This window comes from Galeopterus variegatus, unplaced genomic scaffold, assembly GCF_000696425.1.
Source record: "Galeopterus variegatus unplaced genomic scaffold, G_variegatus-3.0.2 Scaffold6730, whole genome shotgun sequence".
Classification (NCBI taxonomy): Eukaryota; Metazoa; Chordata; class Mammalia; order Dermoptera; family Cynocephalidae; genus Galeopterus; species Galeopterus variegatus.
This window is the reverse complement of record NW_007732841.1, coordinates 90,349-116,440: the sequence shown is the minus strand read 5'-3', so window position 1 is coordinate 116,440 and position 26,092 is coordinate 90,349. Positions and strand designations below refer to the sequence as shown.

Here is a 26,092-nt window from a genome sequence, read left to right as displayed (position 1 = left end):
TCTTAAAGAGTGCTTTCTTTAAGACAGACCCTTTAACCTCACCTCTGCTTCTGTTTTTACAGTGATTATATTTGCCTCTGATATTTGAAAGCACTTTTGTGGTTCTTTGTTGGAAAGTGTTATACATGTACAGAATAGCATTATTTAGCAAATAATTCCTTACATACTGTGTTACACATAGTAACATGCCTTAATTACGTTTAATGCCTTATAATACTTTATGTAAGTTAGTATAAGTTTTAGAGTTAAACATTATTTCAGATGGTCCAATTTGATTCATTACATAGGCTATATAAATTGGGCTCGACTGTCACTATCAAACACAAGTTAATGGACTCAAAACTTTGCTTCTGAGGTCTGTTGCAGAAAATGCTTCACTAAATAAAAACAATGTTAGAGTTAGCAATTGCTTATTTATTGATCCCTTAATCTTTCAAAGAGAAAACATCCAACTTAGACCTTTTTTTCCCACCTGAACTACAGCATCAAATTAGAGGTCAAAGTAGTATGGATTGGTTGAAAGGGCTTGATAGTGCTACTTTTAAGATCTGCCATGGATTTAGCCATGGTCTGGCTAAATAAGCATTTGCATACTGATTCCATCGTTTAATTTTTTGAAGTATGTGTTTTTAAAATGTAACCAAAATGATTCAATAGAAATGAGATTTGGTGGAGTCTGGATTGCCTGTTTCATGTATAATAAAGTATATTTCTTAAGATATATATATAAAAAAAAGAAGGATTTACAATTGTAAACTTCTTAAGTAAATGCTCTAAGACAAAGGGGGCGAAGGGCCTATGACAAATGATAAATTCTTTTGACAGTCTTGAGCTTTTTCAGACAAAAACTCAGAGTGTCTGGGTGATCCCAGGGACAAGGTCTTAGGCTGCTAGAAGTCTTGTTAAAGTTTGGTCAGGTCTCAGTGCAGGGGTTTGGATGGAGTGTTCCTGAAGAGAGGTTTTCTAGTTCTTAAAAAACACAGAAAAATGTCAGAATATACATACTGCAGAATATGACAGGCGTCCCTCAGTATCCACAAATACCCAAATCCTCTGATGCTCAAGTCTCTTACAGTTGGTCCATCCACCTCCGCGGGTTCTGCCTCTTGGTTGGGTGAATTCCTGATGCGGAACTTACAGTTCCACAGGGATGACTGTATTTCTGGGTGACGGAATTATGATACTGTTTTGTGTATGAGGTATTTTTATACTATGATGTTCACGTAACAATAATATTGATATTAATTTCTGTGTATTTATAAAGCACTTTACATATATCCTTATTTTTTCCTGTATTTTCCTAGTTTTCCCCTAAGAGGCAGTCAGGCAAATGAATGCTCAATGAAAGGAGTCCATTTTGGTTTCTAGAGATTAAGTACTTAACAATGCAAATACATTAGTCAAGTTTAGGTTAGAATTAATATATTAAAGAATTATATCCTAAAGAGTTTCTACTAACATTACCAAACTAGCTATCATTTGAAAATTTAGTACAGAGAAAGAACAAAAATGCATATATATCAGGGAACCAACCGTAAACGTGCTGTGACATACTGAACAAAAGCAACATTCGTCCCTAGAAGCTACTCTCTAAATTCCCTCCCGTCAGAGCCTATAGTACATTCAACGGCACTGATTTTAAAAAGTAAGCCTATTACTGAGGAGGTGGAAGAAAACTAGTCATGCTTAAACCTACTAAAGAAACTCAATACTTGTAGAAACCCTGCACTAAGTAAACATAATAATTATAAACTTTTCCTGTGTAAATCATCTTCTATTTCTTTTGCAAGTCTGAATTACAAATTATCAGGTATTCTTAAAGTAGGTGTAGGGGCTGGCCTGTGGCTCACTCGGGAGAGTGCGGTGCTGATAACACCAAGGCCACGGGTTCGGATCCTATATAGGGATGGCCGGTTCGCTCACTGGGTGAGTGTGGTGCTGAAAACACCAAGTCAAGGGTTAAGATCCCCTTACTGGTCATCTTTTAAAATAAATAAATAAATAAATAAAATAAAGTAGGTGTATATCAATTTGAGATTCGAAAAGACAATTTTGGGGGCTGGCTGGTTAGCTCAATTGGTTAGAGCACGGTGCTGATAACACCAAGGCCAAGGGTTCAATCCCCGTACCGGTCAACCACCCAAAAATAATAATAATAATTTTCAAAAAGACAATTTTGAATAGTGTATTTTATTCAAATAGAACCTTTAAAAACTAATGTAAATATAAATGAAAAACTCTTCTAGGTCTTTGACTCTGACTATAGACTAAAGAAATTTCTTTACTTTAGGAAGACAAATGGACTAAATAAGTGCTGTATAATAAAGGAAAAGCCTCTCTTTTTTTAAGCTTAGGTGGCATGTTGTTGAAGTGAGCAGGACTGAAGAGGCCACATGGGGTCCTAAAACCACCTGGGCTGTGGGGGTTGGGGGCTGGGATTTTTAAAAGGACATTTTTTTCCTCTCCACTCTTTCTTACCACTCCCTGACTTTATCTCGCTTGCTAAATAGGAAAACAATGCTGAGAAGCTAATCAGTACTTTGCAAAACAGTTCTTTCTTTGAGACTTGTAGAATTTTAAGAAGTGATCAAAGCCAAATGACTGGAAGTTGACCTTGGGCACCAGCCAAGTCAACCAGAGCTTTGGAAGTGAAACTATGCAAAAGACTTTGCAGAAAGGTTGATTCTACTCTGGAGCAAATCGAAATCTTGCAAGGCCCTGGGATAACAGCAAAGATGAGAACAGAAATCAGACGAGACCTTGGCAAGAACTTGTACCTGACTCGAGACAAGGACGGGACACCTCGTAGCTCACGTACCACTCCCTTCTACTTTTCATTTCTCACATTCCATTCCTTTGTCTCCCCCTCCCCCACCCTCCCCACCCCAGCCTTAAAAAACTCCTCAGGTAAATCTAAGGCTTTGAGATGGGATAGCCTTCCATCCCCTTCAGCTGAATACATCTGCTTTTCTAACACCAATCACTTAACTTGTGAGTCTTTTTTTCTTTTCTTCTTGAGGCGGTGGGCAGCCGGACCTGAGTTTGGTAACACTTAGACTATTTTGAAGCTAATCATATCATTTGAAGTCATCACAATCACATCATTTGGTCCAAAGCTACGTCAACATATATGACTAAAATCACTTAGAATCAGAAAAAATACATATTAATAATCTATTAGATATCGGTTTGAGAATCTTCAACAGATAGAACGTAATGTAAACCCCTGGGTGGGTGAGAACATACAGTGGAGTGTGTGATTGTGAAGAGACAACAAAAACACAGCCCTCTGCAGCTCTCTGATGGTCAGTGCTTGCCACTCGTCTCCATTTATTTGATCTTTTCCCAGAAAATATTACAACTTTATAATATACAGTACTGTATAAAGTTTAATAGTTCAAAGAATCGAAAACATTCAGACTCACTCTTAAGACAGGAAACCTCACTCTGTCTGGACTAAAACCCCTTCAGGAAAAAATTCCAGTAACTCTGATCATTTCTTTTATCCATAGGGTGCAGGCTAAAAGTAAATGGAATTAGCCAATAGGTGGGAGGGGGCAGAATTGAAGAAAGATTACTTACCCTCAGAGATGCAAATTAACCCCCAAAATCCATTCTTCCCCTTGATTTCATGCTCTGGGCTAATTACTTTGAAAAATTATCATTAGTATTTCTCTTTCATAACTCCCATCAGAGCCATGCTGACTTTGACCCTTACTGCTCCACTGAAATTGCTCCCACTAATTCATCACTGCCTTTCCCGCTGTCTTGATCCCTCTGGAAGGTGACCCTGCTGACCAGCCTCTGCCAGCCATCTCCCAGTCTCTTTGGCAGATGGCTCTTTCTCTCGTGCTCCTTAGAACTCACTGCTTCCTAAGGATCTGCCCTTGGCCAGGGTTCTCCATGTGCTTTCTGCCTGCACAGGACCCATATGAAGCCCAAAGTAACATTCCACATACAACACTGTGATTCGGAGGTTGGGGGGATGTGTGAGAATGGGCCAGAGTCAGGTATCCCAGGCCAGGAGTTCCAGGTGTCCCCAGGAGAGTGCCTCAGAACCCAGAGTCACAGTGTGGAGGAAGGATGACAGGCCTCCTAGTAGGTTGGGTAGGGCATAAAGGACTGAGAAAAATCAGAGGTGCCTCCTAGGTTTTTGCCTTAGATATTAGGAGAATGGAGGTTCCATTGATTGAGATGGAGAAGACTCGGGGAGGGGCAGGTTCCTGGCAGTGAAAGTTGGGGAGAAATCAAGATTCCTCTTTCTGGTTCATGAATCTGGAGATGCCAGCTAGAAATCCAGGTGGAAACCACCAGCAGACAGTTGCAAACAGAAGATTGGTGGCCAGGACAAAGCCAGGCTGGAGAACGACTCTGAACCATCATTCTAAAGTTGTGTTAAATAACGCTTAGAATCAATGGTACTGTCTAGGGAGAAAAAGAGGGTCCTCCAGACAATTCACAAGAGGAATACAAATTAACAAATGAACAGATTATTTAACTCACTCATAATCCGGGAAAGGAGAATTAAATTAATATACAAGTATGTCTACCCCACTGGGTTTACAAAAATTAAAAAGACCCTTAATAACCATTTGGAAAGGTTTGTGAGGAAAATCATATACTGTCAATGGAAATATTAATGGGTACAGACCTTCATTTATACTTAAAAATAGGAGGACAAAATGAACTTAAATGTTTGATTTTTTTTTTAACCAGCATATTTCAGTTTTATAAATAAATTCAAGTAAATCATTTTGTCTGCATGTTTTGTTGCTTCTGAGAGAGAATATTACTCAAATTTCTGGTCTCTCTTGGAGAGCCTTGATTTAATCCTGTCCTCAGTTCAGTCTGTATTACCGTCGTTTCATGAAGACCATTCCCTTTAAAATCCTTCCCGCATTCTTGATTCCCACTCCCGTTCTTCTCCCCCCCTTGAATGGATTTAATTTGTCTTTAAATACGGATGTATTTTTATAAAATATAAATTATTGCTCTGTGTGTGTCTATATGCTTAATTTACTGATAGGTTTCTTTTATGTGTATGTGCCGCATAGAAATTCATTTAAATTTATTTTATGTTGAGCTCCTCTTTTAGTTAGTTGTATTCACTTAAATACAGAATTTGCATTTACTTTTACAATAGCATATGCATGGTATCAATCCTTTGTCAATAACTATATATTTTTTGCCTGCCATCTGCCAGTATTCACAGATAACAATATATTTCACTTTAGGGTCTTATCTTTTATCAGGGTAACTGAAGAATACCACGTATCTACAGGTTATTTACTACAGGATTCCACTATACAGTACATGGGATTCACATCAACAGAGTAATATGTTTTCGCCTACAAATACCTTTCTGTTTCTCAGCTAAATCTTTTTTAAATGTTATAAAAATTTAAAAACATACATATCAGAGGGATAGGAGGTAAAAGAAAAAAAGAAAAAAAACGTACACAAAGTAGGCAGAATGAATCTCCATGTAACCATCAATCAGGCTCGTTATCAATATTCCAATTGATAACTAAATGGAATTAGCCAATATTCCAACTTAAAAATCACTTTAGAATTATTTTCTATATATAGCAGACCAAAATGAGTTACATTATTTTTCACACATTTTCTTATAAAACCAGGTGCATATGTGGGGAATGCCTGTTGTATATAAGGGCACCCCCAGTCTTAATCTTATGTAAGGAAAATCTTTCAGCAGGTAGCCCACCTGCAGAATCCAGGTTGAAATCTTTTCTCATTTTTCTCGACCTCTCAATTTCTCAGTTTCCTCTTCTAAAAAATGCAAATAACTACAGAACCTGCCCTACTCGGTCACCACAAGGAAGACTCCAAAGCTCTTAGATCAAGGACGAAGACGCTCAAGTACTTGCAGCTGAAAACCTCCCCACCTTCTCTCGCCCCTGCCCCTCCCACTTCCAGGAGGAATCGAGGGTCTTTGCTGGGTGCAGGCCTCACAGCAGCACTTTCCGCGTCAGACACCTGTGTGTTTAGGGTCCAGGTCCGGCTCTTCGCACGGGTGAAGGACTGCTGCACAGCGCCTGCTCCAGGTAAGCGGACAGATGGCACCGGGTGGGCTCGCAGGCTGCAGCGCAGGGGCCGGCTGAGCGCCTGCTCGGTGCCGGGCGGGAGGTCGTGCCTCGCTTTACTTTAAAACCTGTGCTTTTTATTATGGCTCCCGGTTCCTCTATGAGCCCTGTCCTGAGTCACCTAAATGCTTGCTACAAATACGTAAACTCCTAAAGAGTCAGAAAGGGAAGTGACTAATGTCTGTGTCTGGAGCGGCACGGAAAGGTGCTGGTCTGATGGCGAGTGTGGGGTCGTCTTCCCGGGGGTCGACGTGCGGAATGGTTTGCAGAGGGAGGTGGGGGGTAGAGAGATCAGGACCCTGATATGGGTGCCTGATGTCCCCTGTACTCAGGCGCTGTATGGACTTGATCTTCCTTAATCTAACCATCCTGCTTGCTTGCTTACAAAGGGCACACTAAGGCCGGAGAGGTTAAGTAGCTTACCCAAGGTCACACAGTCGATAAAGGAGCACCAGAAACCTAAGTCAGCAAAATTTTAACGAGTGCCTATAGGTGCCAGGCCCTGAGCTGGGTGCTTAGGGATACAACAGTGAGAAAGAAGGACTCAGTCCTACTGTTTGGGTAGTTAATGAGGAAGACAGCCATGGACCTCAAAGATAATTACAAAGGGAAGGTGTCTGACAGTGAACGTGGAAATTGGACCGTGGGGTCAGGGGAGCAGTGCGAGATCGCAAGGAAGAGGAGCTGAGGGAGGAAGCCCTTGGCGGCGGCAGAGCTTTGCTGGACTCCGGGTCAGCAGGATGCAGACGCCCTGGGGCCGAGGAAGACTCACTGCTGTGCTCCATAGATGTGACTATGTTTCATTAGGAACTGTCTCCCCAGACCCTCCTGGAGAGGTTCACACGATAGACGATCTATGTGCCACATTCGTTTTCTAAACTGCAAAGTTCTGAATGCTGTGACCTTTTGGTCCAGGGGAAGAGACAGTAGCTGGGCCTGGAGTGAAGCATGGGTGGTAGGCCTGCTGTCTCATACTACCGTACGTCGCGTGCGTCTTCCTCTATCACTACATTTGGTGCGACCATCTTTCCTTAAAATCTGTCTGGTAGTCCCTTGCATAGAATGTATGTAGTTTATTCAGCCAGTGCTGACGATAATAGACATTTCCAGTGTTGCCACCCTTTTGAAGGTCAAATCAGTGCTGTAACCAGCCATTTGGTGAAAGCCTGGTGATGACAACACCAAGGTACAGGGTTTGATCCCAGCCCCTGCCAAGAAAACAAAACAAAACAAAAAAATCAGTGCTGATAAGGACATCTTTGTACACACATTTGTTTTTGATTTTTGGTGGTTGGTGGGTATGGAGGTCCGAACCCTTGATGATGGTGTTATAAGACTGAGAGCTCTCACCACCTGGGCTAAGCCACCAGCCCAGCCTTATCTCTGAGTATTTAAGTTATATGTGTTTTAATAGGATTAGTATCATGGAATTACACAAGCAAAGACTTCAATTTTTTTTAATAAAGATGACCGGTAAGGGGATCTTAACCCGTGACTTGGTGTTGTCAGCACCACGCTCTCCCCATGAGCTAACCGGCCATCCCTATATAGGGATCCGAACCCATGGCCCTAGTATTATCAGCACCGCACTCTCCCGAGTGAGCCACGGGCCGGCCCTAAAGACTTCAATTTTTGATGTATATTTCTTTAAAAAAGTTTTCTACTTTGCCTGTCTACAGTATTGAAATTTCTACCTCCTTAACCCCATAACAGGGTATTACCAATTTTTTTTCAATCTTACTAATACAATATTTTCAGTATTTACTATTAAAATGGCATTATCTATTGTAAACAAAGAATACCTATGAGATGAGAAAGGCTGGCGAGTTTGCTTTGTTGGTTAGAGGGCCAACTTGTAACACCGAGGCCAAGGGTTCAGATCCCCCCCAGTCAGCTACCAAAAACAGACAAAACAAAGAGATACGAAATTAAAATAGACAAACTGAACATACTCCCAATGTAGAAAAAGGAGCATAGAAGCAAGTTATGGAAAGATGTAGAACTTTACTAATGATCTAAGAATTACAAATTAAAGAATTAAATTGTTTTTAGAGACAATGATATTTTAATAATAAATACTGAATATTTTTCTGAGTTTTATTTATTTATTTATTTATTTATTTATTTATTTATTTTTTTAAATGACCGGTAAGGGGATCTCAACCCTTGGCTTGGTGTTGTCAGCACCACGCTCAGCCAGTGAGCAAACCGGCCATCCCTATATAGGATCCGAACCCGCGGCCTTGGTGTTATCAGCACCGCACTCTACCGAGTGAGCCGCAGGCCGGCCCTATCTGAGTTTTATTTATATTCAATTTGTATGTTTTAAATGTTTTCTTTTTTTTTTGTTTATATATATATATATATATATATATTTTTTTTTTTAAAGATGACCGGTAAGGGGATCTTAACCCTTGGCTTGGTGTTGTCAGCACCACGCTCAGCCAGTGAGCAAACCGGCCATCCCTATATAGGATCCGAACCCGCGGCCTTGGTGTTATCAGCACCGCACTCTCCCGAGTGAGCCACGGGCCGGCCCTATATGTTTTTAATATTATCTCCTGGGCTTCATTTCACAAAGTAGGCTTTCTGCAATCTATTCAGCTGTAGAGAAACAAAGATTTTTTTAAAAAAGCAAACCAAATTTGGTAAATGTGAATTTCCAGAGATTAAAAATACCTTATTATAACTAAAAGAAAGAAACCAAACATATCTTATTTTAAACCCTAAAAGTGATGGGGGCTTTCCTTAAGCTCTTCTATATTTTAACAAGACAAAAGTTTATGGTGAGAGCATTATATTTTAACTAATTCCAGAAGTTTGGGATGTAAAGTAAATTTTTCGAAGTTACAAAGATAACTAACAAAGATTGTATTTTTTTTTTTTTAAAGCCTACAGCACCAGTATTCCCAGGGGGTCTCCCATCCGAGTACTAACCAGGCCTGACCCTGCTTACCTTTCAAAGTCAGACGATCAGATGCGTTCAGGGTGATATGGTGGTAGACCGAGGCTGTCTTCCAATTTGGGTGTGGTCTGTCTGCTTCAGAGCCCCAGTTAGGGTGACTGGTAAGTGGACGAAATGTGGGGATTGTGGTGCCGAGTCGGTGGAGTCGCTAGGGCACAACTGGGGATGGGGTGGGTAATCTGTGTTTGACTAGTATTAGGTAGTAGGTAGGACCACCTGAAATAAACTCAGGAGGGTTTTTTGGTTTGGGTTTTTGGTTTTTTTAAGAACGTGATATCTTCTCACCCACAGCAATTAATGATCTGAGGCAATGGCTGTTTTCCTGAGAGCTACTTAGCTTGGCTTCACAGTGGTAAGTAACTTGTGGGGGAAACAAATCTGGCAAATTATTACAATTTTTTAAATTAATTTTTTCCTGGATCTATTATAAAAGCGGAAATAGGGCAAAGTTTAGAAACTTCTGATAGAACCTTTTTTCCCCCAAAAGTTAATATCCACATTTAAAGATAAGAAAACACAGACTTAAGGAGATTTTATAATTTGACCAAAGCTACACATTACCAAACAAACAAAAAAGGCAATGAAGTAGCATGTCAGGAGCCTAGAAAATCTTTACAAATGGCAGAATTAAATTTTGTGCCACCTGCCTATGTTTAGATATCTTATGGACAACATGAATACAGTTAAAATGCACAAACCTTAATGTGAGCTGGCCTCGTGGTTTAGTTTCACTAATTATAAGGGGACCAAGAGGGCCAAGATGGACGGACAATCGACCAACTAGCACATCACATACATAGTAAGGAATTTGTCCTCACCCAACGAGGGATGCTGCCTTTATCACAGCTCCTGGAAGCCAACCACTAAACCAATGAAATTTTCTTAGTGATAAGAGTGTCTTTGTTATTCATGGTGGGCCCCTGGACCACAGCTGGTAGTTTATGCTAACAAGGTGACTCCTACTGTCCCCTGGGGTCTCGTGCTATTAGTCCAACCTCTGGGAAGGAGGTTCTGGAGAGTGCCTTGAACCTTACGGACACTAAGTCAATTGATCATGCATATATAATAAGCCCTCAATAAACACTTTGGATACTGGTGAGCTTCTCAGATTGGAAATACTCTGTGTGTATTGTCTTAGTCTATGGAAGGAGGATAATGCATCTTGAGAATGAAGGAAACTTTGCTTTGAGCTTCCTCCCAGATTCTGCCCTTTGTGTTTCTTCCGTTGGCTGATGTTTAATGTATCCTTTCTCTGTAATAAGTATAACCATTCATATAATAAGCTTCAGTGAGTTCTGTGAGTCTTTCTAATTGTTGGGGGCCTGAAGCTCCACACCCCTTCTTGTGAGACCGCTCCTGTGTGACAATCTGCTCCGATGGCCATGCTTTACATGATAGCTGCCTAGCAATCTTTATGCCAGAAACTGATTGCTCCTGGCTATGCAAGTTAATTTGCAAGTGACCTTTTATCCTTCTCTAGAAACTGTTTAACCATAAACATTCTGGGTGGCAACCTTTACTTTGAATGTCCTGTCTTTGTCTCTCCTCAAGATATTATCATATCTTTACATTCCAGACCCTTTGCAGCATGCCTGCCTTCTCCTATATAAGATGTAACCTAAGAATCAATAAACGAGACTTGATCAGAATACTGTCTTGTCTCAATTTCTCGTGTCTCTTGTCCCATCCAATTCCCACTCCCCCCTCCAGGGTCTGCGTTGAATATCCCGCGGGTCGGGACACTTTTTCTCTGAGCTGCCAAAGGCTGGAAGAGTAGTTGACTGGCTAAGCTGTGACTGGCTGCAGGCCATGAGTGGGACTCCTTTTAGCAGCTGGAAATAAAGGGTCTGAAGACTCAAAGGACAAGTCCTGCCACAAATGTGAGAAACCAGTGGGACTGTAGTGAGACCATCAGCTGTCTCCAGAAAGGGCTGCCTGAGGGCGCATCTGCTTCTCACCAGAGAGTACCTGCAGAGCCAGCCTCCTGAAGAAAGCCCACTTCAGTCCAGACCTTCATTCACAGCCTGATGGCGGTGGCAGCAGCCCTGTCAGGACTCCAGGCAGAAGCCAAGTGCTCCATCTGTCTCGATTACCTAAGAGACCCCGTCACCATCGAATGTGGGCACAACTTCTGTCGCTCCTGCATCAGACAGTCCTGGGAGAATCTACAGGACAGTTTCCCTTGCCCTGTCTGTCGTCACCAATGTCAAGAGGGGACCTTCAGGAGCAACACCCAGCTGGGAAGGATGACTGACATCGCCAGGCTACTCCACATCACCCGGAGCAAGAGGAAGAGGGAGGAAGATTTGTCCCTGTGCGAGAAGCACAACCAGGTCCTGACGCTTTTCTGCGAGGAGGACCTAGAGGTGTTGTGTCCCCTGTGCACTCAGCCCCCTGACCACCAGGGCCACCACGTGAGACCCCTCGAGGAGGCCGCCTCTCATCATAGGAAAAGGCTCCACAGCTACATGGAGCCCCTGAAGAAGCAAGTGGCGGACGTTCAAAACTTAATAAGCATTCAAAGCACAAAACCCTTGGAACTGAGAGAGGAGGTGGAAAACCAAAGGCGGGAGTTGTCCTCTGAATTTGAGCACCTGAACCAGTTTCTAGAACGTGAGCAACGGGCTGTTCTCTCAAGGTTAGCTGAGGAAGAGAAGGACCTTCAGCAGAAGCTCAGCGCAAACAGAGCAGCATTTTCAGACCACATTTCTACACTCAACAGTCTATTAAGTAAGGTGCTGGAGCTCAGCGTGCAGTCTGAAGTGGAACTGCTGTCACACATCAAAACTTTCTACAACTCTGACAGTGGGATTAGCCCGTCAGTCTTTTCAATTCATTTAAGGAGAGAAAGCTGCAGTTTTCCTCCCCAGTATTCTGCTCTGCAGAGAATTATAAAGAAATTTAAAGTAGATATAATTCTAGACCCTGAAACAGCACACCCTAGCCTGGTTGTCTCTGAGGATAAAAAATGTGTGAGATTTACAAAGAGAAAACAAAACGTTCCTGATTTTCCTAAAAGATTTACAGTCAACCCCGTTGTCCTCGGTTTTCCATATTTTCATTCCGGCAGGCATTTCTGGGAAGTAGAGGTGGGAGACAAGTCTGAGTGGGCTGTTGGCGTTTGCAAAGATTCTCTTCCTGCAAAGGCGAGGAGGCCACCGTCAGCCCAGCAGGGATGCTGGAGGATTCGGCTGCAGGATGATGGCTATGATGCCCCAGGAGCTGTTCCCAACCCTCCACTGCTGGACGTGAGAGCCAGAGGCGTCGGCATTTTCCTGGACTGTGAGTTGGGTGAGATCTCATTCTACGACATGACTGATAAGTCTCACATCTGTACTTTCTCTCTCGCCGTTACTGGACCTCTTCGGCCTTATTTCCATATCGGACCTAATTCACAGCCTCTCCGAATCTGTACAGGAACCGACTGTGAATGAAATCCCCTTGATAGACTGAACCGCCGTTACTGGACCTCTTCGGCCTTATTTCCATATCGGACCTAATTCACAGCCTCTCCGAATCTGTACAGGAACCGACTGTGAATGAAATCCCCTCGATAGACTGAACCATTTGACTTATATGGGATCCGAACCCGTGGCCTTGGTGTAATCAGCACCGCACTCTCCCGAGTGAGCCACAGGCCGGCCCTTGACTTTTTTTTAATGGAAAGTGTGTAGGCTATTGTATTAATACACCTGTGAATCTAATTCCTCTAACTTTTTCTTTCACAGTTTCACCTCTTCCAAGAAGAAACTTTCCTTTTGTTTCAACAACTATATAAAACAGTGCTAGTAATGTCTTTCCCGCAGGGATTACGTGGATGGACCTTGGCACATTACTAGAAGAGGGTGATTGTTTCAGTTTGTCAGAAAGTGCAGATAGAGTTTCCAAAACAGAACTGGGCTGGCCGGCTAGTCAGCTGGTTAGAGCATGGTGCTGATTACATCAAGGTCCAGGGTTCTTTCCCTGTACTGGCCAGCCGCCAAAAAACAAACAAACAAACAAAAAAAACGGAACTGGCCAACTTTGTCTCATCTCTATAGAGGTTGAATTGTGCTGTTCCTACTTAACATGACATGTACAAAATTGTCTGCTAGGCACGGAGCAGGTTGTAACCCTTAGTTATACCACAGGGCACAATTGAAAGTGGAGGGGGCACTATAGAGAAAGGATAAGCATTTTTAGCTTTTAACCTATCAGGCATTGACAGTTTTTTTCTGTTATCCCCAGAAGCCACCTACTGGCAGCACAGTATTTTTGGGCATGGTAAACTTGTTATGACATTGAAGAGAACTGGAAAGTCTTAATAGACATCACAGATACCATGTCAGAGAGTAGAAGGTAAATCACTAGGTAGTAAAAATTGTATTGGGCATGATGGTATTTTTTTTTTTTTTTTAAAGATGACCGGTAAGGGGATCTCAACCCTTGGCTTGGTGTTGTCAGCACCACGCTCAGCCAGTGAGCGAACCAGCCATCCCTATATGGGATCCGAACCCAGGGCCTTGGTGTTATCAGCACCGCACTCTCCCGAGTGAGCCACGGGCCGGTCCCATGATGGTATTTTTATTCAGAATTTTCTTTTTTTTTTTTTTTAAGGGGTGTGGTGGCTGGCCTGTATGGGGATCCAAACCCTTGACTTTGGTGGTATCAACACCACGTTCTACCGAGCGAGCTAACTGGCCAGGCCCAGAATTTTCTTAACAAATATAGCGAACATTTATTGAGCCCTAAGTAGGTCCCTATGTAGTAGGAGTTGCAGTATTTTCATAACAACTATGAGATGTAGGTAGTAGGCCATTAAAAAAATTGAATGTAAAATTAAGAAAATGATTTTAGGCAAAGTACCTTTGTTGAGATGACAGCAAGTAAACTAACTAGAGGACAGGGGATGCCTTCACCCACTGTTCAATGGTTTGTCAATGTAATGCTTTATATGTAAATGAGAAGTAATGAGGTGTTATTTTACCCTCTGATTAAAAAAAGGAGACAACCACACAGGTACATGTTTAAACTCTGGGATGCTTCACTAAATTAACCAGAAGGATCTGGGTTTATACCTAGGTTATGCTAACTTCTGGCATTGATCTTCAACTCACTTGCAAAATGGAGATAATGCTTATTTTGCAAGAAAGTTACAAAGATGAAATCATATTTGTCTGTGTGTATACACCAAAGTTAACTTTCGCATCTGTTCCTACTTTAAACAAAACTTTGTACCTTTGCCTTTTTTCTATCTTGTTTATGTTGACAATATTTTCCCTTGTTTTTCTTCCCCAACCCCCAATTTTTCTTTTTTGGCGGCTGGCTAGTGTGGGGATCTGAACCCTTGACCTTGGTGTTAGCACCACACTCTCCCAAGTGAGCTAACCAACCTGCCAGCCTGTCTTTATATTTTTGAAGAAAAGTCTTTTTTGGGTTCCTGATTTGAACGACTTAGAAAGACATTTCTGACTCAGTAAGGGAAATGTAAATATGGCAGGGTATTAGGTGATATCAGGGAACTGTTAATCCTGTCACATGTGATAATTATGACTCAGGAAGTGCTTTTTTTTCTTATACTGAGATGGATACAGCAAATTATTCTTAGAGATTCATAGTAAAATACAAAGGGGTAAAATTGAATTTCTATTAACTGTCCATTAGCATTGTGTGCAAATTGGATCTCACTTGAGCATCTGTCAAGTGGGCTCTGTATTAGCTTTACAGACACACACAGGGTACTTCAAAAAGTTCATGAAAGATTGGTATTGCCTTTTAATTCCATTTTCCACAAACGTTTTGAAGTACCTTCATTTGTGTTTGTGTGTATAGTACAAGGAAAAATGTTGTGCCTCTTGTGTAATGCCTGCTTTTCAATATATGAATTATGTTGTAAATTTTTCAGAATTACATTTAGCTTTCCTTTTGTTTTCAATAGGACAACTGTTCAGTGGTCATACTACTAATACAACATACTTACTAAAAATCAAATAATAGGTGTATAAAAAGAAATTATTAGTGTAACCCTCTCCTGTACTCACCCCATCCATACACATACACACACTTTACAGTGTTAACATTTTTGTATATATCCATAGAGACTTCTTCATTTTTTTGTTTTTATTTATTCTTTATTTCATAGATGTTTCTTGGCGTGCATAAACTAGGACACATACAGTGCTTTTAATATGAACTAATCTGTGATAAGACCAATTTAGAAATATAGGAAGAAAACATAAAAAACATGAAAGCCCATTAAGGATCTGGGACCCTAAAAAGAATGGAAAGCCTGAGGGTCTTGAAGCAGGGAGCTCTGTCTCATTGGCTGTATCACTCAAATTCAGATTAATGTTCTGAGCTGGAGACATAAATTTAGAAGTCACCAGTAATAAATGCATAGAAATTGAAGCACTGGGAGAAGAAAAACCTACAGAAAGAATATGATTGGGAACCGCACTAGTCAGGATTGGCTGAGACGCCTCGGAAAAGACTGAACAGTGACTGGCCAGGTGGGAGGAAAGCCCACCCGGTGTGGCGGTGAAGCCAGAGTGTTTTTAAACAGACGAGGGTCTGCTCCACCTCAAACTGCTGAGAAGTCCACTGAGGCAAAGTGGAGCTGTGTCCCTTAAATTTAGGGGACGTGCAAGTCTGGGGTGGCTTTTGAAAGAGCAGATCTGGCTGAGGATCCACAGGGAGTGTAGATATCTCTTGAGAAGTTTGGCTTTAAAGTGCAGGAGAAAGGGCAGAAGCTGTACAGTCAGGTTTTTATGATTCTTAAACAACTGGTAGATGGTAACAGGAAGGATACAGTGGAGAGAAGAGGGGTTAACCTGTACCCCAAGACAGCAGTTCTCAAAGTGGTCTGAGGACTCAGGAAATCACTGAAGTCAAAACTACTTTCATGACAACATGTTAATACGTAATGGCTTATTATTTTTTAAGTGACATAGAATTTTTACCAGTTTTAATTTCTTTTTTTTTTTTTTTTTATTTTTAGCAGCTGGCTAGTACAGGGATCTGCACCCTTGACCTTGGTGTTATCAGCACCGTGCTCTAACCAACTGAGCTAACCAGCCAGTACTCAGTTTTAATTTCTAATGGCAACTATCAATAGATTACCCCCATAAACAAAAGCTTTTGGGGTCCTCAGTAATTTTATGGGTGTGAAGGGGTCCTGAGATTAAAAAGTGAGAACCACTGTGGTAAAGTTCCAGAAGGAAAGTGATGGAATACAGACTACAAGAGGAAAGTTTGGCCTTTGACCTGTGGAGAGGTAATTCTTGGAAAAGATCTTATCAATTCATTGTAGGAGGCTGAGCGATTTCCCATCTGATAACCTCTATTTTTTTTTTTATCGTAATACATATACAGCTGAAATGTTTATTTCTTGGCAAAAATTACTATAAAACATTAAAAATTTTGTGGGTTCTGGTTTCTTTTGGGGGGGGGCAGTGCTGGCCAATATGGTGATTTGAACCTTTGACTCTGGTGTTACAAGGCTGCACTGTGGTTTCAAGTCCCGTTTAGAAAGTCATTTCCTATACGAAGATTGTAAAAATGGTCCCCAATATTATCTTTGCACCTTTTTGAAATAAAACTATATAATGAATACATGCTCCTAAAATAAAAAATCCAAACTCATAGCAATATATAATTTAGAAAATGAAAGACTTCCTCCACCCACAAAAGCAGTCATTCAATCTACCTAACAATTTGGTATGTATCCTTCACCAACTTTTTTTTTTTTTTGGCACATGGCCAGTAGAAGGATTTGAAGCCTTGACCTTGGTGTTACTGGCACCACACTTTAACCAAGTGAGCTAACCAGCCAGAACACCACTTTATTTTTATAAAAGTTATACATGCATATACTGTAAAGCATAAAAATTCTACATAGTTCATAAAAAACAGCATTCTCTATCCTCCCCAATTCCTCTCTCAGAGACGTCCACTTTCAACTCTTCAGTGTACCTTTTGCTGTTTTATCTCTAACTTCCTTCTATTGCCATGTAAGTTCAAATATTCACAGGTCCTTGGGGTTAAGACATGAAACCTTTGGCAGGGGGTGGGCATTGTTTTTTGTCTACTACAGTCCACCTCTGGCCCCCAAAGATGTGTGTCTGTCTCATGTGCAAAATACATTCACCTCATTTCCACATCCCTAAAGTCTCAACCTATTACTACTGTGGTATTGGTTGTAGAACTTTATCTGACCATTTTTCAATAATCATGAAACTAAATAGCAACAGTGAATTTTACTGAATATAAGTGTTAAAGCAGGGTGTAGAAAAAGAGGAAACATCAAAGAAGACTGAAAACAGATCAGTAAGGCGAGAAGAAACCAAAAGACTGTGGTGACCTGGAAGCCAAGTAAAGCAGGTCTATTAAGGAGGGTGTGATAAACTCAGAAGCTGCTGAGATGGACAGTGAACACTGAGCGCTGATTTAACAACGTGGAGGCCTCTAGCGAGACCTCAACAACAGTTCCTGGGGAGCCGTGGAGGCAAAAGCCAAACAGAAGTGGGTTCAAGAAAGAACTGGAGAAGAGGAACCAGAAGCCAGTGCTACCGACAGGAGCCAGTCCTCGAACTATTTGATACTGGTCCTTGAACAGATACGGAGCTTGCATGGGAAGGTAAACCAACACACAACCAACTTTACTGAGACATCAGACATCGTGCTGTGAAAAAAAAAAGCTGATCTCAACAATGGTTAGTGGCAGCACTAATATACATTCGGGCTCAGGAGCCTTCTCTCCTCAGGACTGGTGGCAGGCAGTCTGCAGGCCAGCACCACTCTCAGCAGGACCGGCGACTCTGGAGTTCTGCTGCTGCTTTACAAGCTCCACATGTTTTACGGTTGTTTCCTCTCCTTTGATCATTGTGAATTTATGCCCTTAAAAAAGTCTTCATTATTTTGGTGGGGCTTCAGGAGGAAACAGTAATAAATTTATATATTCAATCTAACCACCTTCTTTTCTTGCAAATTACCAAGTTTCATTTGTAAAAAAGCAGTTGTAGGCGCTGGCCAGTTAGCTTATTTGGTTAGAGTGTGGTTTAAAACACCAAGACCGAGGGTTCAGATCCCCACACCAGCCAGCTACCAAAAAAAAAAAAAAAAAAAAAAACCCTAAAAAAAAGCAATTGCAGGAAATGTACTGAGTTATAACTTAAATTTTTAATTTAATATATGTTGAACACTTAAATTTATTATCACCAAGGTCAAAGTTTCAAATCCTGTACCGGTCAGCTGCCAAAAAAATAAATAAATAAAATAATAATAATAATAAAATAATTCATAGTCACTGTAAAAACTTTAAATAATATAGAAATAGAATAAAAAGTCAAAAATTCTTTAATTTTATTCTCCTTGTCCAGTCCCTCCCCATCTGATTCTCTTACTCCATAGTCACGTATCCTTTCCAGTGTGAATTACTATTAAGTTTGTTGTATATTCTTCTTGACCTACATCTATCCATTTACACACACCACTTTTAACCTAAGTGAGATGTCATGATATTAAGCATATATTCAACAACCTGCTTTTTTCACGTAACAATATATTAGAGGCATTATTTCATGTTGGAATATAAGAGGGGTCTTCAAAAAGTTCACGGACAGGCTTGTATTACCTTTCAATTTCCACAAACTTTTTGAAGGACCCTCATATATATCTACATTATTTTTTTAAATGCTGCAGAGCATTTCATGCCAGGAGTCTATCATATCTTTAAGATTCACTCACCTATTGAATCTATATGGTATTTCATATGCTCAATATTAAACTAATGGAGTAAACCTTCACTCACGTAACTTTCACATACGAATGTAGGAAGAATTGTTGGAGTCAGAGTTATTTGGTCTATTTACCACTAAGTATGTGGTTCCCAAGTGCCCATGATTGCCATATCCACGTGTCTATTTGTACACTCCTGCCAAAATTGGATACAACCAATCTTTTCACTCTTGTCGCTGATTTGCAAAAATACCCTTTTTAACTTGAATTTCCCTGATGAATAACGCAGTGGCACATCTTTTCACATAGTTTTGGCCACTGTGTTTCTATGAACTGCATGTATTTATCCTCTGCTTCCCTTTTTAAATCTGAAATTCAATTAATATTTGAATAGGTATAAAAATCAAGTTTCAAAACTCAAAAGGGGCTGGTTGGTTAGCTCACTCGGTTAGAACACGGTGCTGATAGGGGCCGGCCCGTGGCTCACGTGGGAGAGTGTGGTGCTGATAACACCAAGGCCGTGGGTTCGGATCCCTATCTAGAGATGGCCGGTTAGCTCACTTGGGAGAGCGCTGTGCTGACAACACCAAGGTCAGGGGTTCAGATCCCCAGGTCAGCTTCCCAAAACAAACAAAAAAACCCAGAAAGCAGAAGAAGATATACAATAAAGTCATTCCCAGCCCTATCTCCTTGCCACCACATTCCCCTACCTAGAGGAAACCAAAGTTTCCAGTTTTTATAGTTTTAGAGACAGTTAATGCAGATACTGCATAAGTATCTTTTTTTTTTTTACACAAATAGTAACACTATACAGTTAGTACCCTGCTTGTTTGGTTTTTTTTTTGGCACTGGCAGTTTCGGTGATCTGAACCCTTGACTTTGCTGTTCCGATACCAGGCTCTAACCAACTGCACTAACCGGCCAGCCCTGCCTCGTACCTTCTGATGGTGTTATTTAACCAATCCTCTACTGATAGACATTTAATTTGTATTCTTATTCTGGCTATTACAAATTCAAGGGTACTTGAAAACATTCATGAAAAGATTCATATTTTTTAATTCTATTTTTCTATGAACTTTTTGAAGTACCTTCATAATCATACAATTAATGCTTTAGGATAGATTGGGAGTATATTCCTAGGATAAATTCCTGGAAGTGAAATTGCAGGTCAAAGAACATAATGCATTTGTGATTTTGACAGATACGGTATTTCTAAATTTGCCCTCCAGAGAGGCCACCAACTTATACATCCCAGTAGGACACAGGACACTGCTTCTTTGCCACAGAGTACTGCTCATACAGAGTGTTAACATTTTTCATCTGTCTGGTTTGCTATCTTGTTATATAGGTCAATTAGCATTTTTCTTACCATAACTGAAATTTATCATCTTCTCGTAGGCTCACAAACCATTTGTTTCCTTTTCTGTGAACTGTCTATATACTTACATACTTGGCCTTTTTGGAGGCAGTTCTTTCTTTTCTTGTTTTTGGTGGCTGGCCGGTACAGGGATCGCACCGTGAACTTGGTGTGATCAGCACCACATTCTAACCAATTGAGCTAACCAGCCGGCCCTGTTATTTTTTTTCTTACGATTTGTGAGAATTCTGCCCTTCATCTCTGACCCTTTTCTAGGTAAATGTTTTTTACCCAGTTTTTTGTTTGTCTTACAACTTTTGACTTGTTCATCTTATTACAGTTTTTGCCAAGGAGAAATTTTATTTTTTATTTTTTTTAATACAACTTTTGACTTGTTCATCTTATTACAGTTTTTGCCAAGGAGAAATTTTATTTTTTATTATTTTAAAAAAAATTTTTTTTTAAAAAGATGACCGGTAAGGGGATCTTAACCCTTGACTTGGTGTTGTCAGCACCACGCTCAGCCAGAGAGCCAATCGGCCATCCCTATATAGGATCCGAACCCGGGGCCTTGGTGTTATCAGCACCGCACTCTCCCGAGTGAGCCACGGGCTGGCCCGAGAAATTTTATTTTTATGTAGTTAAATATATCAAGCTTTTCTTATATGGCTTCTGTGCCAGTTTTGGAAAGGGTTCCCTCACTCTGAAGTGATTCAAAACCTCTCCCACTGTTTACTTCTCATAATTTAATGGTTTCATTTTTAACACTAAACTCTTTGAATCAGCTGGGATTTAGTATATAAATCACAAGGCAGGCATATAACCTAAGTTTTTTCCTTAATGCTTTACATAGTTATTTTAATACCATTTATTGAATGAGCTAATTTTTCTGTGGTGATTTGAAATGCCACCTTTTATATAATAAATTCTCATATACACTTTGGTCTATGTTCTCCATTTCCTATTTTGTTTCATTGTTCTGGTTACTCATGGATAGTATCAAGCTGTTTTAATTATTACTGTCATTATAACATACTTAATATCTTACAGAGTTAGTCCTCTCTCATATATAGACTGAGGGAAAATTGCTATATTTACGTCAAGTCTTTCTATCCAGGACACAGCATGCCTTTTCAAGTCTTCTTTTCTATCCTTCACTAGCGTTTTAAAGTTTTCCTCCAAAAGATCTGGGTAGTTTAGGATCTTCTTTGTTATCATAAATGGGACCTTTCTTCAATTGTATCTTCTAACTAGTAGTTGTTTGTAAAAAGCACATTTTTACATATTAATTGTGCACCCAGCACCTTACTGCTTTTTTTTTTTTTTTGGCAGCTAGTACAGGGATCCAAACCCCTGACCTTGGTGTTATAACACAGCAGCCAGCCCCTGAATTCTCATTTATGTATTTTTTTGTAATAGTTTTTCCAGTAGGTTCTTTGGAGTTTTCTGGGTATTCAATATTATCTGCAAATAATGGTAACTTTATCACATCCTTTTCATTCCATATTCTTTTTCTTATCCAAATGTTTTGTTGGCACCTCCAGAACAGTAAGAAATAGCAATAATGAGAACAAACATTCTTGTCTGGGTTTTTTTTTGTTTTGTTCTGTTTTGTTTGGTGGTTGGTTGGTGTGGGCCTTGTCTTGTTTCTGATGTTAATGGGAACATGTCTGGCATTTCCTACTAACTTTATCTGTTTTCTTTTTTTTTTATTTTTTAAAAGATGACCGGTAAGGGGATCTTAACCCTTGACTTGGTGTTGTCAGCACCACGCTCAGCCAGTGAGCTAACCAGCCATCCCTATATGGGATCCGAACCCGGGGCCTTGGTGTTATCAGCACCGCACTCTCCCGAGTGAGCCACGAGCCGGCCCAACTTTATCTGTTTTCTAATGGATCATTTTCTTCTTGTCTTAGTCATTTATATTATGCATGCAAATGCTTGACTGTTATATTGTAAATATTTCCATGCTGTTTGGCTTATACTTAATTTTGTATATGGTACTGAATATCTGTGTCAGCATACATATACATAAATTTTTTAATCACCTGAAACTATTCCATTGTATGTATTAAGAAATCCATTTATAATATTAAAGGCTGGCCAGTTAGCTCATCTGGTTAGACCATGATGCTGATAACACCAAGGTCTAGGGTTCAATCCCTGTACTGGCTAACCACAAAAATAAATAATAAACTCATTTATCATATTGAGAGATATTTAACCCCACCCACCCCCATTTTTCGCTATTATATATGTTTTTTTTTTTTTGGCAGCTAGCCAGTTATTACTGCCATAATTTTACATGTCTTTGTACACTTGTATATTATACAGGATAATGGCTGTATTTTTAACTTTTAAATCTTTGCTACCTCTGAAATTGATAATGATTATTCAGGGTGATATTAACTCCATTTATAAAATAACTTATATTTCCCCCCAATTTGAAATTTCTATTTGAACATATGGTGGTTTCCCTATAATCACAGAAATATCTTAAATATTTATTAATAGTGTATTGGATTAATAGTAGCAGAGCTCTAAAAGGTTAAAAAATATTCTTGAGTTATTTTTATATACAATCATCAGTGGTACCTTTTCCCATTGTTTTTTTTTTTTTTTTTTTTTAAAAGATGACCGGTAAGGGGATCTTAACCCTTGACTTGGTGTTGTCAGCACCACGCTCACCCAGTGAGCAAACCGGCCATCCCTATATGGGATCCGAACCCGTGGCTTTGGTGTCATCAGCACCGCACTCTCCCAAGGCCGGCCCTTCCATTGTATTTTAAAACCAGTTGTTGCTGGTATGTAAGAAAGCTATTTATCTTCATGTTTTGTACTTACCACCTTGCTTTCTAATACTTTTTCAGTAAATTGTTAAATTTTCCATATATATATATATATATATCCATCTCATGCACACATTAATCCTGCTCCTTTATCCAATCGTATTGATGAGCACTTGAGGACAGTAGTAAATAAGTGATAATAAAAAGTGTCAGCCTTATCTCTTTTCCTGATATTTTGATTTTTTTTTTTACTGTTTCCTAGAGGTGAACTTCTTCTTTTTTTTTTTTTTTTTTTTTAAAATGACCGGTAAGGGGATCTTAACCCTTGACTTGGTGTTGTCAGCACCACGCTCACCCAGTGAGCAAACCGGCCATCCCTATATGGGATCCGAACCCGGGGCCTTGGTGTTATCAGCACCGCACTCTCCCGAGTGAGCCACGGGCCGGCCCCCTAGAGGTGAACTTCTAAAAAAGACCTTAAAAATGACCTCTCAGAAATGGAGGGGACACATCTGGGTGGGAGGGGGGAGAGGGAGGAGGGAGGGAGGTTTTGGTGATGGGACACAATAACTAACTACATTGTATATTGACAAAATAAAAATAAAAAAATTAAAAAAAAAATGACCTCTCAGTACAGGACATCATAGTTGAGCCCAGGTTAAGGCTGGATTACATGAACAGGCTCTGAGCTTGTGTGAGAGGAGTTTTTTCACTACAGTTTCTGTAGTGAAATCACTGAAGTTAATGACACTAATTCAACAGATATTTGAGTGCCTACTTTGTGCCAGATACTGTTCTAGGTACAAAGGTTATTGTAATGAACAAAAGATGAAGCTTACAGTCTAGTCAGGGGAGAGAGAGAGGAAGGTTGCAATTTTAAATACTGGTCAGGGCAGGGGTCACCGAGAAAGTGACATTTGAACAAAGTCTTAAAAGAGATAATGGATATATGGGAGTTGACCCTTCCAGGCAGGCAGAGGAAACAGCAAGTGCAAAGGTCTTGAGGTGAGAATGTGCTTGGCAATCTAAAAACGTGACTGAAGCAGGGGAAGCGAAGGAGGAATAGCAAGAGATGGGGTGTGGGTGGGAGTTGTAGCAGATTTTCTAGGGCGCCGTCAGGGCTCTGGTTTTTACTGAGAGAAATATGGGAACCAGTAGAGTAACGTGACCCGATGTGCGTTTTAGGAGGATCTCTTTGCGGGCTGTGTTAAACACAGATGCACATATGTGGTCGGGTCAGAGGGTGGTGGGGGTAGAGTTGGGGTGTTGTTGGTGGTTAGAAACAGAAAGACCATGCAAGACTTAGTATAATGATGGTGACCAGAGTAGCAGCACCGGAGGTGCTGAGAAATGGGTAGATTCTGCATCTATTCTAAAGGAAAAGCCAGCAGGATTTGCGCATGGATTGGGGATGGGGTGTTAGAGGAAGAGGAGCTGCCATGACGGAGATGGAGAAGGCTGTGGAGGATCGCTCAGTTCGGGATATGTTTTGTTTGAGGTGTCTTTTAAACACCCAAGTGGACATCTGGGGCAGGCAGCTGCGTATGAGTCTGGAGTTCAGGGAGGAAGACCTGGCTAGAGATACATATTTGGAAGTTGCCAGCTTATAGCATGATGCTGTATGAGATCACCAAGGGAGTGAATGTTGATGGAGAAGAGGGAGGCCCAGGGATTGAGCCCTGGGGCCCCCCCCCCCAACATTAAGAGGAAAAGCAATTGCAAAGGAGATAGAACAAGAACATAGGGAGGTCAGAAGAAAACCAGGAGATTAGAATGTCCGGGAGGGCTGGCCCGTTAGCTCGGTTGGTTAGAGTGTGGTGCTGATGACACCAAGGGCCAGGGTTCGGTCTCTGTACAGGCCAGCTGCCATAAAAAATAAATAAAATAAAAATAAAGTGTCCTGGAAGCCAAGCTGAAGAAAATGAATGAAGCAGGAGATGATCGACAGAGTCAAATGCTGCTGACAGATTAGAAAAGAGGACCCCTGCGATTCCCCTCTAGCCTAAGCAACATGGAAGGAAGTTAATGGCACCGTGACAAGAACAGTTGCAGGGGGGAGGGTGAAAAGCTAGACTGGACTAGAGAGAACGGGAGGAGAAGAATTAGAGATATACTTCTTGTTTCACAATTGAAACGATTTTCTTTAGGAAACGTAGGGAATGTTTTGAAATTTTCAATTTGTGACTGTCAAAAATTCAAAGTTTGTTTCCTCAAGCATTCAAGAGCCCACCAGATGAGCGTTTTGTATTCAAGATTTACACAGCACCTCTGATCAGACTGTGATATCACTAAAACATCTGAAACGGACAGACTTGTTAAAGGATAATCCACACTACAGTGTTTGAAGAGTAAAGGGCAAAAGAGCCCAAAACAAACTAGGACTTATTGCCAACAAATATAAACTGAGGACTATCCTTAATAAAGACAGGAAGATCACATGCTTGTTAAGAAAAAGAATATCCCAGGAGAATAATAAGCAAAGTACTTGAACACATATGTCATAAAAGATTTATAACAGGCAAAATAAATGGAAAAACTCCTTAACTTCATTAGTATTCAAAGAAATGTAATTTGAAATAATGACATATTCATCAGATGGGGGCCGGGAATAAATGGAATGATAACACCCACAACTGGTAAGGGGACGAGACAACAAGCAGTGTAAATTAATACAATTCCTTGGTGGTAGGATTTAAAATAATTGTTTATATTTTTCGATACTGCCATTAAAAAATAATGAGCTTTTAACTTTATAGTAAGCCATGATGCTATTGTCACTTGGAACTCAAACACACACACACACACACACACGTATCTATCTCTATACATATACACATATACACTACTAACAAAACGTTACTATACCTGCCCTAATTCAGGGCCACGCCTTTCTGCCACCCAGAAATGAACTTTTCTCCAGAATGAACTACAATCTGATCCTCCTACGACTAAAACTAACGTTGTCACTTCCTTGCTTGAAACCCATCCATGGATCCCGTTATCAGTAAGGTAAGGTGCATGTTCCTCATCGGAGCATCAAGGCCCTCTAGGATATGACCCTGTCCACCTCTCCACCCATGTCCTGCCTCACACTTCTGGTTCAAGCTACATATAGTACTTGTGATATTTTGTAGCTGTTTGCCTTGCTTCTTTACTTATTAAT

General features: G+C 40.5%; 1 protein-coding gene and 1 non-coding gene across 2 annotated transcripts; both read left to right on the top strand.

The window, feature by feature from the left end:
* Positions 1 to 2,061: 2,061 nt before the first annotated feature.
* On the top strand, positions 2,062 to 2,135 carry TRNAI-GAU. Its single transcript has one exon. It is a non-coding gene; the product is annotated as a tRNA-Ile (tRNA).
* Positions 2,136 to 11,034: 8,899 nt separating this feature from the next.
* LOC103606608 (putative tripartite motif-containing protein 75) lies at positions 11,035 to 12,503 on the top strand. Its single transcript, XM_008591180.1, has one exon. The coding sequence runs from the start codon at positions 11,097 to 11,099 to the stop codon at positions 12,501 to 12,503; it is 1,407 nt and encodes a 468-aa protein (XP_008589402.1). The 5' UTR covers positions 11,035 to 11,096.
* The last annotated feature ends 13,589 nt before the right edge of the window (positions 12,504 to 26,092 follow it).

Bases quoted from the DNA above. Each gene is read 5' to 3' on its own strand.
- LOC103606608 (XM_008591180.1), top strand. From the start codon at position 11,097: ATGGCGGTGGCAGCAGCCCTGTCAGGACTCCAGGCAGAAGCCAAGTGC.